Raw genomic sequence first — 14,709 nt, 5'->3', positions numbered from 1 at the left:
GGAAATTTAGAGATGATGAGAACATTCATGGGGGTGAATAATGAGGTGTGATTTGACAACCAACTTGTCCTGACAAAATAGTGTATGTTCCATTAGCAAGTAGTCTGTAGACCAACGTGTAATTTAGCTCTCACAGTGCTGGAATTAGAAAAACTTTACTCAAGGAACCCATACATTTGGGATAAAAATGTGGCAACAAATAGTGGGCAGAGTCACAAGAGGGGGATTCATGAAAAGACATCTAGCATACATGTATACATTTTTTTTTAACTCTGCCACAAAGAAACTGACAGCAAGGAGAAACGTCAAAGTAAATCTGTTCTATCTTCATTGGTTGTAAAGGCTACATTTTAAAATATCTTACAGGATTAAATCACCTGCTGCTAAGAGCTTTGTGCACCGAGTAAATCTCAGGAAATAATAATAATAGTAAGATAACTCTAGTGGTTAACACACTTGCTGGAGAAAGCTGTGTTTGTCTAGTCAAGTTTTGACTCAAAAAGTAGTAGAGAGGGTTATTGTGTCTCGTGCAAAACACATTGTGACATGCAGATTACAGATTTTTATTTTGTATCGAAAGTAAGTGGGTTACTGCTTTTGACAGAGAGATCCTTTTACTACGTGCAGTTCATAGATTGCAATCCTTCTACTATAGCACGGTGAGCTATGATCCGGCATCAAAGACCTGCATGAAAACTGCAAGGCATGGGTTTGAAACCTTGTTCTTTTTTCTCAATCTGTTCTTATTGCAAGGCTGCTAAAAAGGGCTTCACTGGGTAGTAATAATGTTTTATATGAGTAAACACCAAGAATTGTGTTACATTTTAATTCCTGACTTTGCATTTCTCCTGGCCATGCACTCTTTGCACGTATGTGGAAAATGTATTTAGAATTCATACAACGCAGCGTAGCAAAGCAAGCTGCTGTGCTGCGTTGCCTGAACTGGAGAGAGCTGAAAAGGGCCATTTCTACTAAGATATGATGCTCTTCAGCTCTCTCCAAGTGATGATGCACTTGAGGCTGTCTAGCGGCAATGCTGAGGCAGATTTATTGTGAATCCATGCAGTGCAGCAAGGCAATTTCTGCACTGAGTTGAGTGAACTGGAGAGACTGAAAAGTGCCATATCTACTAAGAAATGACACCCTTCAGCACTCTCTCTGTGCTGGCACAGGATTGAGGCCGCCTAGAAACTACTCAGGGACAATAGTTCAAGGGTACCTGTGCTATGGGCAGGATTGTTTTTGTGCAGGAAGGAATACCTTTCTTTTTGAAAACAATCTTTAAAGTCATTGTCCTGTTTTTATGCATGTTTTCTTCCCATGATTCCGACGTCTTGTTCCCAGAATGCCTAGGGAATGGTTTTCTTCCACCATCTTAGATAGCAACTTTTACTGTCTTTTTCACCCCTTTTCCCAATCCAAGATGATGATTGCTCCCTTCCTGTCACATCACTTCCTGTCTATGGGTATATAAGGGGCTGAATCTTCAATTTCTAGTGTTGCAACACTACTCGCTACTGCTGGTGAATCCTCGCTCCTGTTGGTGTATCTTCGTTCATGTTGGCTCATCTCGTTCCTACCTTGGATTTTCATTGGATCTTCATTCCTGTTAGACTTTTCTCTGTTTACTGGTTTTATCTCTCCTTGCTGGTTATCTGTCCTCTTCCTGGTTCTGTGCCCTCAGTATCTATTGTCTTATTTTCACTCCTGGAGTCTCCACTTCAGCCAGAGGTTTTTTCTCCTCTGGGTTTTTCTTCTTGGGGACTACTTCTGCAGGCACTGTCTGTCCTGGCATTTCATTGTCAGGAGCACCGTGGCTAATGGAAAGGGTCGCCTCTACCTCGGACAGACCAGAATCTTCAAGACCTGGAACCAGGAAGCATCTCTTTGCACTGGAGTCAGAAAAATAAGTTCCTATAAGGGCGAACCTGACTGCGCTATGCACTGCCTTGTGTTACTTTTTGGGAAAAATCCCACACAAATCTGATTTGCGTGGCTTATATCACAAATAACATTTTGCAATGTGGCTGTGCTAAAAAAGTGGCGTGTACATGACACAAAATGTTAGCAAATCTGCTTCATAAACTCAACCAGAAAAGACTATGGGCCTGATTTACGAAGGTAAACTCACACTTTCGGGTACGCTTACAATTGCATGCTATTCACATAGGGATTTACTAGTAGTATCCTTACGAGTGCAGAGTTTCCGCACATAAAAAGACCTATCTTTTTATGTGCGGAAACTCTGCATTCATAAAGATACTACTCGTAAATAATTTTGTGAATAGCAAACAATCATAAACTTACATGAAAGTGTATGTTTACCTTTGGAAATTAGGCCCTACGAGTGACCCCAATACCTTAAAACCCCCACTGTCTGATGCAACATCCTGTACATTTACACACTTGTAGAATTTATTGACATCGAATATTTTGAAAATTATTAGTACTATTGATAAATTAAATAAAAAGTGAGTAAGCGCAACATAAATTGTTATTGTGGAAATAATAATATAGATCCATGCATCTGACATTCTCACAGAGCATGCATTTTTAACAGACTGAACAAAGTCAACAACCTGCCTAGAATTCGTAGTTTCTCATAGTACTTGTGATATGGTAAGCTGTGTGCATTTGTTTGCTTTCCATTACATTGGTGTCTAGGTATTAGGCTTCATATAGCTCTAAGCCAGGATTATACTCCAAAAAAGAAGGTCTGATAGCCTTTCAAACTCAGCATTTGTTTTGGGCCCAGCTGGAATCTATAATTGGTTGCTGCTTCCAACAGAGAAAGCAGACAATGCAAGGGTGCTGCTGAATTGTGTCCTAGTGTAGGCAAATTACACCAGGACAAATGTAGCATATTTCAATGAGGCCAGAGGTATCCCCTGTCTGCCTTAATAGGAGCTGCTGGTTCAGGAATCCATCTGGACCCCCCTTCATTCCAGGATTGTCTCTGTAACATACATTTATTTTTAGACTTTCTTGCAGCTTCCTTTGGCAAGGTTTCAACATATGACATGCCACTATCATAGAATATTGATATTTCAAAAAAGAATTGCATTTGTGGTTTGTGTCCATTCCTGGGAGGTCCCTCTTGAAAAAGTAGGTGTACTACTACAAACTTCTATATTTGACTATGTTCACACATAACTTGCACACAGTGTTCCATCCTGGAAACAACTGCAGGTTTACTCCTGTCATGCCCATGAGTAGATGTGCTTGCAGAGTGGGAACCTTTAGGCTCAATTGGAGGTGTGTATCTAAAGGGGAATAATTCCTATGGAGAAAAATAAATAAACAACATAAGTATGTGCACAGTGCACGATCACCCAGAAGGGTATATTGGCGCTGAATAACAGATGTCTTATTGTTACCCAACTCAATGGTACACATTTCATTGACCTCAGATGGACAAAAGGCTGATTCGACCTACCTGGTTTTGAACCTGTGACCATGAGGTCAAACACAGGCCCCTACAGTGGATGGGTTAGTCCACGAAGCCACCAGGCCCGGCTCATGCAATAAATGTGCACATGCACATCTGAGATATAGTTTCGTAAACAGAGTTTTCCTCATTTATACATTTTCAAAATTTGAGAACTACTGAAAAATATGCTTCTTGTAGTTTTCAAGAATGATTCCAGATATTCTGTATGAATCTATAAAAGTCAGAACATAGCACCAAACATTAGAGTTAATCCTACAGAAGACATTTATCAACAGTTTTCCTATTCTTTTGTAAATTAGGCCTGTGTGCCAAGTTCTTGGTCGGTAGTACAAAGTGCAGTTATGAAGTGTATGAGTCAAATAATTTTTTTTTGTCACTGAACCTTAAATATCAACTTTTAGAAATGCATGTTTCCTGCTGCCTGGCTACAGATGAGTAGCATGGACTAAAACTTTAATTCAGTATTTTTTTTATAGGAAAGTGCTAGAAACATCTGCTGCAAATATGTGATCTAGTATGAAAAGATCACTAATGAAGAGAGGCGTGGAAAAATTCTTAACCAAAGCCAACCACATTATTGGTTACAATACATGCACCCGTAAATAGAACACAGTCGTCTCTGGGCAAATGATTTCCCATATTATTGTTTTTTTGCATTCTGGCATAGTGAAGTCTGAGTACAATGTGATGCATTCCTTAAAGATGGATCTCTTTAATGATGCTGGACTCTCACCCATAATATGTGACATACTTCATCCTCACATCTGCTCCTAACTATGGATATATAGCTAGAGTAAGCTTCTTACAGTATTACCTAGCATGTTGTTGGTACAACTAAAATTGCTCTGTGGGTACCACTAAAACTGTTACCTGCTGTGGGTACTACTAAAACAAGAAGAATGGCTACTGCAATTATTACTCTCTGAATTAGCAGCATAACCACCATGCAACAATTGAGCTATGCGTAAAAGGAGAAACCAGTGGGCGTCTTCCAATCGAGAATGAAGCAAATCAGCAATACTTGATGATACCAGCATGTGTATTGTTAATAACCCAAGTGAATAGTTAGATTATGTTAAGGTTGTAATAATGACATGGCAAGCCCTTGTATGCATTCACTTATTTTTAGATGAAGCAGCTATTCCTGATCAGGGCATGCAATGCACAAGCATGTGAAAATATGTATCACGAAGGAGAGAAGATAAATCTAATGAGGGCTGTAAATAGGTTTAGGTATTAGTAACAGTGTGATGGTGACAAAATAATTTAGAAGAAGCTTCAATGTCTAAGGAAAACTGATCACATTTGTAGATTATAACAATAAATTAGAAATTAGGATTGGTGTTCCATCCAACTGAAGACCCAGGTAGAATAAGACAAGCTGACTTTGAAACAAATCAAGAGGAATTTTAATATTTAATGTTAAATTGAATGGGAGATCAGTGGCTTTCAGGGCAAAGCTGTGTGTGGTGCAAAACATGATACAGAACTAAGAGAACTCAGAGATTATGATATCTTTTCTGGAATAGAAAAACATTTTTAAAGCTGTTGCCACATTTAAGGCAAAGGAACTCCATTATTCCTTTAAAACCCCCAATTAGAATTTGGTGTGATAGAAGAATCTGCAGCATTAAACTCTGTAGTCATTTAGGGCGAAGGTTTGGTTAAAAGTGTATCCAGGAATATGTTTTAGAAGTTCGAACAATGGAGGTTATCATGGAGCAAATACACTGAGTTTACTTCCAGAGAAGTAGATCTTATTTATGTGTGTGATTTTCTACAGTGTATGGTAGAAGATGTAGACATGGTCAAGTATTCCAGAGCAGTAACTATAGAGATAGCCTAATAAACAACACAGTTTGTAGAATATACCTTGTATAATGCAGTGCAGAGGTGGAAAAGAGATGATCTCAATAGTCGTTGAAAGGAGCTTAGTTGTTACCAAGATCCATTGCACAACATTATGCCTCAAAGATTAGAGCTGGTCACTAACCCAAAACCTTTCAGCTTCCAAAGCCAGCAAGCCGACACCTGTAAGTGTGTTTACTGAAGAGTGTTGTTTTAAACGAGGAGTGCATGATATGTTTGTGTGTGCGCGCACATATATGTTTGTTTGTGAATTCGAAAGAGTATGCCTGGGGGCTCAAAAAATATAAGCAGGTAGTGAATGACTAGGGTACCAAGAAGATTAATTAGTGTGGTTGCCTCTAAATTGCACACCACCGAAGCAAAAGCATGTGGCTGAAAAGAAAAAGAAAAATGTCTGCGTCATCATGGTCCTGGAAAGGAAAAGTCAGAGGGAATAGTCACGCTCGAAATTGGGTCGTTCTACCACCACTGTGACCTAGCAGCCTTGTGTTTGACAGGCAGCCGGATCAAGGGTTGGGGTCAGCGGAGCCAGCTGAGTCCCGGCCATCGGAAGGCAGTGGTTCCCTCCGCCTGAAGTTCAGCTCCTGCACCAGAAACTACAAATAACTTCCATGTTATCAGGTCAGTGTCAGTATGCTGTTGAGCTGGGATTCAAAACCACGTTTCTTTCCAAGGTTTGCAACTTATCTCCTAGACAACTCCATCTTTCCAAGACATTACCAACAATTGCTCACACCAAACCTATGACTATCACTGACAAGTTGTAAACCCTGTGTAATTTCACAACATTATAGAATGGTTGCTAAAGATTTAATAGCTGCTCTTTTTTGCTTGTAAGTTGCAAGTGCCTTTCTCTTTATAGTTGCAATTCAGAATGACAGCTTTGCACTATTTCCCCAAAGAAGTCTCTCTAGTTATGACAATTACATGTATTATATAGCTCAAATGTTCATGTAACAAGAGTACTTTTATACTTGCTTGGATTGTTGTGCAAATGCTTGTTGATATAGAGTTAATAAATGTAACTATTACACCTGGTCTTTTTGGATTTTTACTTGCAAATAATTAGGACAAAGGTTGGTATTATCTCCCATCTACGACTTTACGGGTCGGCAACATAAGTTCAAATGCCACAACAGAAACGTCTTGTAATGTGTAGAGATGAGATTCTCAAGAGCAAGTAGCTGGATCCATTCTTGCATCTGTTCACCTTGCTTGCCATTGGTGTAAGAAAGACGAGTCCATCCCTCTGCAAGAATGTCCCAGCAGAAGTTGCATCAGAGACCTCTTGGTGAGACACTTGAAGGCACCAGGGCCTTTTTGGAGAAGAATGTAAGGGTATGAAAGTCGGTGGAATAAATGAAGGTGCCACAATGCCACTGTCACCGGACCTTAGGATGGAACAGAGGAAGGTCAGTGGAGCGGTGAAGGGCCTGCCGTAGGACAGTCAACAGTCAGGCGTACTAGAAATCCATACCAGGGAACGCCCAACAGGGCATAGCTGACAGTATTTACTGTTAGTGTAAACTTCTTGCCATTCACTTAGTATGTCAACATTAAAGAGGGGCTGTTATGGGGCATACTGCCCGCCCAGGGCTAAACCCTGTGAGGCCATTGGAAGTAAAAGTTTTCATGATGTTACTTCCTCAAGCCCTGACATTCTGCTGAATTGACATCCATGCAAACTAGATAAATTCCATGTAGTTAAGCAATACCACTGAAACGAATTTATGTTCCAATCTTAAGAAAGATAATGATTGTAATGTAACATGGTACACACATGATGATATTTATAGCTGCTACCGCTTTTCAAAACTGTAAACAAAAGTTAAAATGTCTTCATTGCTCAATGCTTCCGGTAAGGGGCACAGTGAGTTAAGCGTTTGCTACAAGTGGATCACAGGTTTGAAACATGGCAAGGCCTACACAGCCTTTCATCCTTCTGGAGGTGACCGAGTACCATTAACTTGGATGATTTAAAGTGCTTGAAACTTGTAAGACAGATGCCGCGTGTGCAATGAAATATTGTGATTATCAATAAAGAACAACGTTGAGTGCATCTCTACACGAGCCTACTTGGAACTCACCAATGAGCAAGGAACCGACTTTACATGGAGTTGTGCCTTACCTGGTTTGCTGTTACAGCTCTCCCAAGGGTGTACAGAAGTAGCCTCTTGGCTCACCGGATTGAAGGCGGTGCAAGAGTACGCCATGTGCTGCTGAGAGGGATGCAGGTGTATCCTCAGAATTCTTCCGCTCTCAAAGATGGAATGCGTTGCATTGCTGAGGGTTCCATGCTCATGGTCAGTCCTTTTCCAGATGTAAGACACAGCAGTCCCTTTGTCGACAGTGCATGTCAGGAACACGTCACAGCTGGAGTTGGATGAGCGGTTTGCTTCAACTCTTGAAGCAAAGACATCAACTCTTGGTTTGTTCACCATTTCTGTGTTAACATTGGAAAGATGGAAAAGGCAGGTTAGGATAAGTACATCTATCCAAGTGTCATGATGTGGTTATACATATGCTATACTAACTCTGGATGTAGCCCCTGCAGAAACACCCAAAACTGCTATTGAATGTCATGTTCGTCATGTCATGTTCGTCTACAAAGTCATAGATACAAGGCCATTGTGGCAGATTCATAAATATTGCTCTTGAGTCTGTTAAAATCTTAGATTACCTTGGAATCAGGATTTCCGACAAACTTAGTTGGAGACCCCACATCGACAAAATGCTTCTCATCCACAAGAGAGTTGCGGGGGCAATCGGGAAGGAACACCGATTATCCCAGTGTAGGCCCGTTGCTCCCGCACTGGTGGCTTACGCTGCAAAAGCTGTAAGCTCGGCACTGTATGGGGCCGAACTGTGGGGCTTCGACAATGTTAAGGAAATCTCTATGTCGGAAAACAAATTCTTTAGGGATTTGGTTTCGCTCCCGATGGGTACTCCATTAAAACCCCTCATGAGAGACATGGGCAGGCGTTCAGTTAGGGACCTTGCCAGATTACGCCCCTTGCTTTATTGGACTCGCCTGTGGCGCAATCCCGAACTCTCCAAATTTGTTGAGGGTCTTAGAGGGGTGATGAGTTCGCCTGGGTCCCATAGGATTACTTGGTTGTGTAACATTAAAAAGTCCTTTTCTGCATTGGGCTTAAGAGATGTCTGGGAGTCCGGAATGCGTCTCAGTAAGGCTGATCTGAAGAAGGCTTACTGGATGTGGATTGATACCCAAGAGAATACAGCCGTGGTTGCCGGCAGCTTAATTGAGGCTTTTTACTTGCATAAACCAGTGACGAGGCTGGAGTCTTATCTTGATGTAATCCAGAAGCCCAGAGACAGGCGACTGTATATCCAGTTTAGATTCGGCACTTTGCCCATTCGGAGAGCACAAGTAAATGGAAACCCCCTTACCAAATGATTGCAAGTTGTCCATGCTGTAAAGTGAAGGTGGAAACTGTAGCGCACTTATTGTTTGAGTGCCCTTTCTATAAAACTCCCAGGGTAAGATGGCTGAGCCCTGTTTGTAGACAATTGGGCACCGTGAACCACCGTGTTGCGCTGAGAATTCTCCAATCGGACACTAGTGATTTGCTCGTATGTGGGGTGGCTAAATTTCTTGCCTGGCCATGGCTGATTAGATTGAAACTCCTGGGTCCTTTGTCGTGATGTATCTCTTCTTGCCTTGTTTTAACATTTTTTAGTGTTTTTTTTACCTCCGTGTCAAAATGCTTTGGGGAAATAATTCTTTCGTGTTTAAATGTAATTTAATACATTTTTAATTTTGTAATTGCATTTAATACGATTTTAGATGCCATGTCTCAGGCCGAGGGGGACTGGAAAAGGGATGTAACAATGCATTTTCATCTAGTATGCCGATTGATCCTCCGTATTACCCTCTCGCTCCTATTGGATCTTGTTCTGACTTTTATTGTGCATTTTATGTTTGTCTGTATGCTTTTATGATATAATTTTATCGAAATAAAGCTTTTGACTGACTGACAAATATTTTTCCTCAGAGCCTGCATTTTCTTGGAAAATGTTGTTACAGATTTTGAAGCAAGCCTGCAGTGTTTATTACCATGGAAGCAGCTAGCTACGCTGCTGGATGGTGTCAGAAGAAGCTGTTTATGCTCTGTGGTCTCCATGTTACATTTGTGATCGAGGCCCTGCCAAAAGTTCCGATATGCCTCCACAGAATCCCCCGGTGATTTGCAAAAATAGTCTTTAAAAGTAAGACATAGGCACATTAGCCCTTGTAATGCAGAGGGTACAGTCACCCTCCGCCCCTGCAGCACCTTCAATGCCGTAGGGCACCATGGCCTTCCTGCAAGAGGGCAATACCCTACACGGAAAGTACACAGATAGGTGCAATCACCCATTTTTACATCCACGTGGGCACGTTGTTTAACTGACACTTCCTCTCTGCCCAGATAATACCGTTTGGAGAAAATATATACCAAGTACATAGGTAAGCATAGTTATTCTGTTGCACGGTACACTATTTATTTTCACATTTTAGATGAGAAAGAAACATAAAAACACTGCAGGTGGCTCATAGGATGTCTAATTAGTGATTAAAATATTGATGTTGGTTCCTTCCTATGTTGCCTCTTTAATTAAATGATAGATCCCTGAGGGGATAATTAGTTTATACCACTGTAGAGGTGTTGTACTGTATTGCATTCTATTGAAACATTTATGTAGCGCATTCAACCCCTGTGAAACACCGTGTAGGTTGTTTGGTTGGAAGTGTTTTGTCTTTGTTTTGATCCTGTGTGGGAAGTGTTTCCATGTTTCCAAACTATATAAACTATTTCCACCAGAAAAAATAGCAACAATTGACTTCTTGTCATGGGGACTAATAGATAATAATCCCTACATCTTGTCAATATATATAACCTAGCCGTAAAGTTAGCCCCATCCAGTGCCCATTTTAATTTGCGCTGTGCTCCGCTAGTTCTGCTAGCTATGTCATTTTGTGGTCACCATGGGTGTGGTTGCTGGCACATCTACGGGCCTGGATATTTTCATGAGGAACTAACCAAGACAATTGGATATCCCTGTGGTAAAAACATCATTGTGGTGCACTATTGAGATAGATAGGAGAGAAGCACTTTCGCTGTACTGGTAGCATCAGCCCTATTAGGCTGTGGCTGCCAGTAAGATAACACTATCCCTGGCAGTCGCCTACAGCATAAAGGTGTCCCTGAGTTTAAATCCAGGAGTCTACAGCCAGTTGATCTCAGGCAGATCCCATGTAATCCTTATTGAAATTGGCTACTACTGGTTAGAATGCATAACTAGCTTTTGAAGAGTAATGCACTAAGAAAAATGATGACTAGATTGCAAGATTGCTGGTGAGTCCCAAACCATTGATGTCTACTTTCCTTGAATTCCACTTACCATACACCGTAAGGACAACTATGTTAGTCTCAATCCGTCCGGTGGAGTCCATTAGCAATGCCTTGAATGTTCCACTGTCTCCCAATTCCAAGTTATCAATTTCCAAGGTAAAATTAGGAAGGAGGCGAGCCCTTCCAAAGAAGCCGGATTGGTACGTTGTTTCAGCAGCTCCTTTGAAAAACATGGCAACCAATTTCTCTGTTGATGACAAATGCCTCCAGATGACTCCTGTGACGTTGAAATCTGAGGGTACCTTAGCTGAGATTGACACATTCTCCCCAACAACACATTCCAGCTGTAAATAGCCACTGACGCTTGTCAGCCGCACTAAAAGAAAGGAAAATTCTTGTTTCATTAGACCACTCTATAATTTTGGGATTAGAGAGAAAACAATGGTCCTTACCATACTCCCCTACAGTTGTTGAATACATAAACATGGTTTAGAGTTTGAGCTAACATCATAGTGACTCAAGGAATGTAAAATCTCTAAAAGTAAAGTCATTAAGCCATGTGGCTTAGGAGATAAATTTAAAAAAGAAGTACTGTGTCTTTGTTTAAAAATGTTAAAATATATGCATGTATAGACATTAAATTATCATTCGGCTTATGGTCATATTCCGGTTTATGCATTGGGTGCCATCTTGTTCTGATTTAATTCTGGACAACCTCTTTTACTTCACATCTCTAAAGAATGATCCATCAGGTTACATAGTTCTCATAGTCTCAAGCAGCAGACAGCTAACTTTCCATAAGGGTGCACACTTTCTACAGGGTCAGACCTGTAAAAGCAAATCTATATCTGAGGTCACAAAGATCTAACCAGCTCAGCCAACTCACAAAAAGATTACTCTTAGGTTATTAGTTATTATTGGACTAGGCCAAAGAAAATAAAATTATGGTCAGGTTACACAGACCATAAAAGTGCAGGCATTTGGAAATAATGTTATCTTGCAAGTTACACATATCTAACTGAATTTTGTCTCTCACTGCTAAGCTAATCCTTAAAGGGTCAGCACAAATATGGCAGACCTAGGCCCTTATTATGACTTTGGCAGTCCTACAGCGGACAGTGCAACACGACGTCCACTTTAGGACCGCCAAAGCCGTGTTGCTGCCGCAGACCAGGTTAGGACTTCAATCCTAGTCTGGCAGTCCTGCAGCGATCTGACAACGGCGGCCTGTTAAGCTCAAAGAAGAGCCTAACATGCTGACCGCCGCTGTCAAGAGTGCCAACTGCACCTTTCTGCATGGAGTGGCATACATGCCACACCGTGCAGGAGCTGGGGGCGCAAATCCAGGAGGGCACAACATGTGCCCCCTGAATGCACCCCCTGCATGCACCCCCAGGCCCAGGAGCAGCAAAGAGCCCTGTTAGGGCCCCCCTTAGTTGCCTCTGACAAACCCTTTTAAAGCCAAGCTCACTGCCATGAAAGGGGTGGGTGGACAGGCAACTCCTAATATGCGTGGCGGTGCTGCAGTAGCACTGCCAGCATATTAGTGCAACTGACCGCTGCGCCACTACCACACAATCCTAGATCTCAGGCGGATGCAGCGGTCCAGTGACGGTCTGACCACCACACTCCTAATACTGCAGGCGGGCTCACAGTGTGGCAGTGGTCGGACCGCAATCAGTCCTATGGACGGCCAAACTCGTAATAAGGCCCTTAGTGTCTTTATTTTAAAAAAAACACCTACAGGCTCCAGCATCTGACAGCGGAACAAGACTGTATTTGATCAGGACTACGACAAAAGATTCCTGAGATCCTACAGGCTCAGACTTCAAACACCAGAGCTGTGCATGAGGTTATAGGTATTTACAAGGCTCAGGCCACTGAGAGCATATTTATACGTCATCTTACACAAGTCTTACGGAATTAAGCTTTTGACAGAAAATCTAGTATGTAGTGTACAGAAATGTCACAGGCTAAGGTCCCAAATGAAAGAACTAGGTCATGCAGATCTTACAGTCACAGCTTCCGAAAGGCAAGCCATATCTTAGAGGCTCATGAGTGTGATAGCAGAGTTATATCGCAGGTCACTAATATTAGAAAATATCTAGACTCCCAAATGTTTAAAGCATCAGTTTTACAACTGGATTGTTGAGCCCCACTTTGAACAGCAAGATTTTAAAGGGAACACATGTATTACAATTGTTTCCAAAACAATGCAAGAAATAGGAGTAAAAAAGAATCTGTGACCTATACGTTTCCAGTACTTTTTTAAACCGTTTGTGTAGAGCTGACACTGAGAACAACGTGTGACGTGGTGAGCACTGCCTTTGAAAGCAGACATATAAAGACAGGAGCATCTGTACAGAATGTCACATTTTACGGACACGCACAGAAGATAAATGTATATACAATGGATCTCAAAGGAACTCCATAACATAGTCAGTTGTTATCCTGGAAACTCTGGCCTAGGTCCGCCAATTTGTGACCTACGTTAGACAGCCCTGCATTAAGACGAATGTCTACCTTTTAATAGTTCTATCCTTACTTGACACGGTTCACATAAGTTATAACACAGCGTTGCAAGTTTCTCTCACACGCAGAAAACATGAAATGGACGCAGAGCAGCTTTGTGGGATTTGTTAAAAATAGGAACAGGGACATTAAGGATGTCACATACATCCTGTTACTTTAAGGAAGACCTCCAAGCATATCATGTTTCTTTCAGGGGGTAAATGGATTTTCCTAGACCTATGATGGCAGTATCTGACCATGTCAAAATAATGACATAGGAATATAATGCAGCACCTGATAAAATATGCCTGTACCTGGGCATGTGTGTCCACAATTCAGATGTTTGAGGCTGTCCTTTGGCATATGGCACTTTATCATGCCCTCTGATGGATGTTCTGCATATATGAGGCTGTACAAAGGCCTATGATAAGTGTCCCCAAGCATCTGAGCCTGTGCCTAGCCCTGTGAGGCTGTCCCTCCACATGTGAACCTGTGCTGTTTATATGATGGCATTCGCTGAGCACATGATGGCTGCAACCAGCATATGATGGTTGTTACTGGGCACATGGAGTTGTTCTTGGGAGTCTGATGGGTGTTCATGGTCTTATGTTAGCTGAATCTTGAGATATATGCTCATTGTGCACAGTAATATGTACATGTGTAAGTAGCTAATCTGGTACTTGGTTTATCATGTTGGTGCCTGATCATATCTTGATTTTTCTTGGGTATATGATGCAAGTAGTGGGGGCATGTCATGGCACTGTGCATATGATTACATCACATGCACATGTTGACTGTACCTGAGCATGTGATGCTTACCTGTCATTTCAGGCCGCACCTGGGAATGGGAGGATGTACCTGGACGAGTGATGCTATATCTGAAAACACAAGGCACTACCTGGGGTATTGTGGCTCCTCCTGCCATGTATAGGTATATGTGTGCTTTACTTTAACATTTGAGGCTGTACTTGGATATGTGAAGCTACATACTGGCATCTGCGAATGGCTCCTCGGCATAGAGTGGCTATAGCTGGGCACAATGGAGTGCATTTGGTCTACTTTGCTGTGCATTGATTTTTATGGGTGAACCTTGGTATATGGGTTTGAACTGGCCTGACTCCTACAGATTAGTTATGTTGGGGTAGGTTTAGCTGTATTAGATTTAGTGTATTATTTGTTGGTGGCAACAATGTAACTGGATTCTCTAAACTAGGAGAGGTGTTTACTATTGGTGACTAAGCAGAATTGTAGGGTTACTTATGCTGTTTTGATATTTTTCCTTTCAAGTGACGCATCAAAACACTGATTGCTAAATGGCTGATACTGCCTCTATTGTGCCTATAATACAGTCCAGTGGAAGTGGCATGATAGCTACAAAATGGATCCTGACAGACCTTTTTAATTTGCTGACATAAGTTTCTATTTTGTATTTTCTTGGGTAGCCAAAAAAACCAGGACAAATGAAAGTAGGTTTAAATAGAAATGTTACTGATTCGGATGATAGCTCTTCCACACAATGATACC

General features: G+C 41.5%; 1 protein-coding gene across 2 annotated transcripts in view; it reads right to left on the bottom strand.

The window, feature by feature from the left end:
* The window catches only part of LOC146775840 (SLAM family member 8-like), a 197,766-nt gene that overhangs the window by 50,114 nt on the left and 132,943 nt on the right, over positions 1-14,709 (bottom strand). For both annotated transcript variants that reach the window (XM_085637835.1, XM_085637836.1), the window contains exons 2-3: positions 10,724-11,050; positions 7,449-7,763 (exon numbers count right to left, since the gene is read on the bottom strand). In XM_085637835.1, coding sequence (XP_085493961.1) covers positions 7,449-7,763; positions 10,724-11,050 — 642 coding nt within the window. The remainder of the gene's footprint in view (positions 1-7,448; positions 7,764-10,723; positions 11,051-14,709) is intronic.

The sequence above is a fragment of the Triturus cristatus genome, chromosome 12 (genome assembly GCF_964204655.1).
Source record: "Triturus cristatus chromosome 12, aTriCri1.1, whole genome shotgun sequence".
NCBI classification, from domain to species: domain Eukaryota; kingdom Metazoa; phylum Chordata; class Amphibia; order Caudata; family Salamandridae; genus Triturus; species Triturus cristatus.
This window is presented reverse-complemented; position numbering and strand designations above follow the sequence as displayed.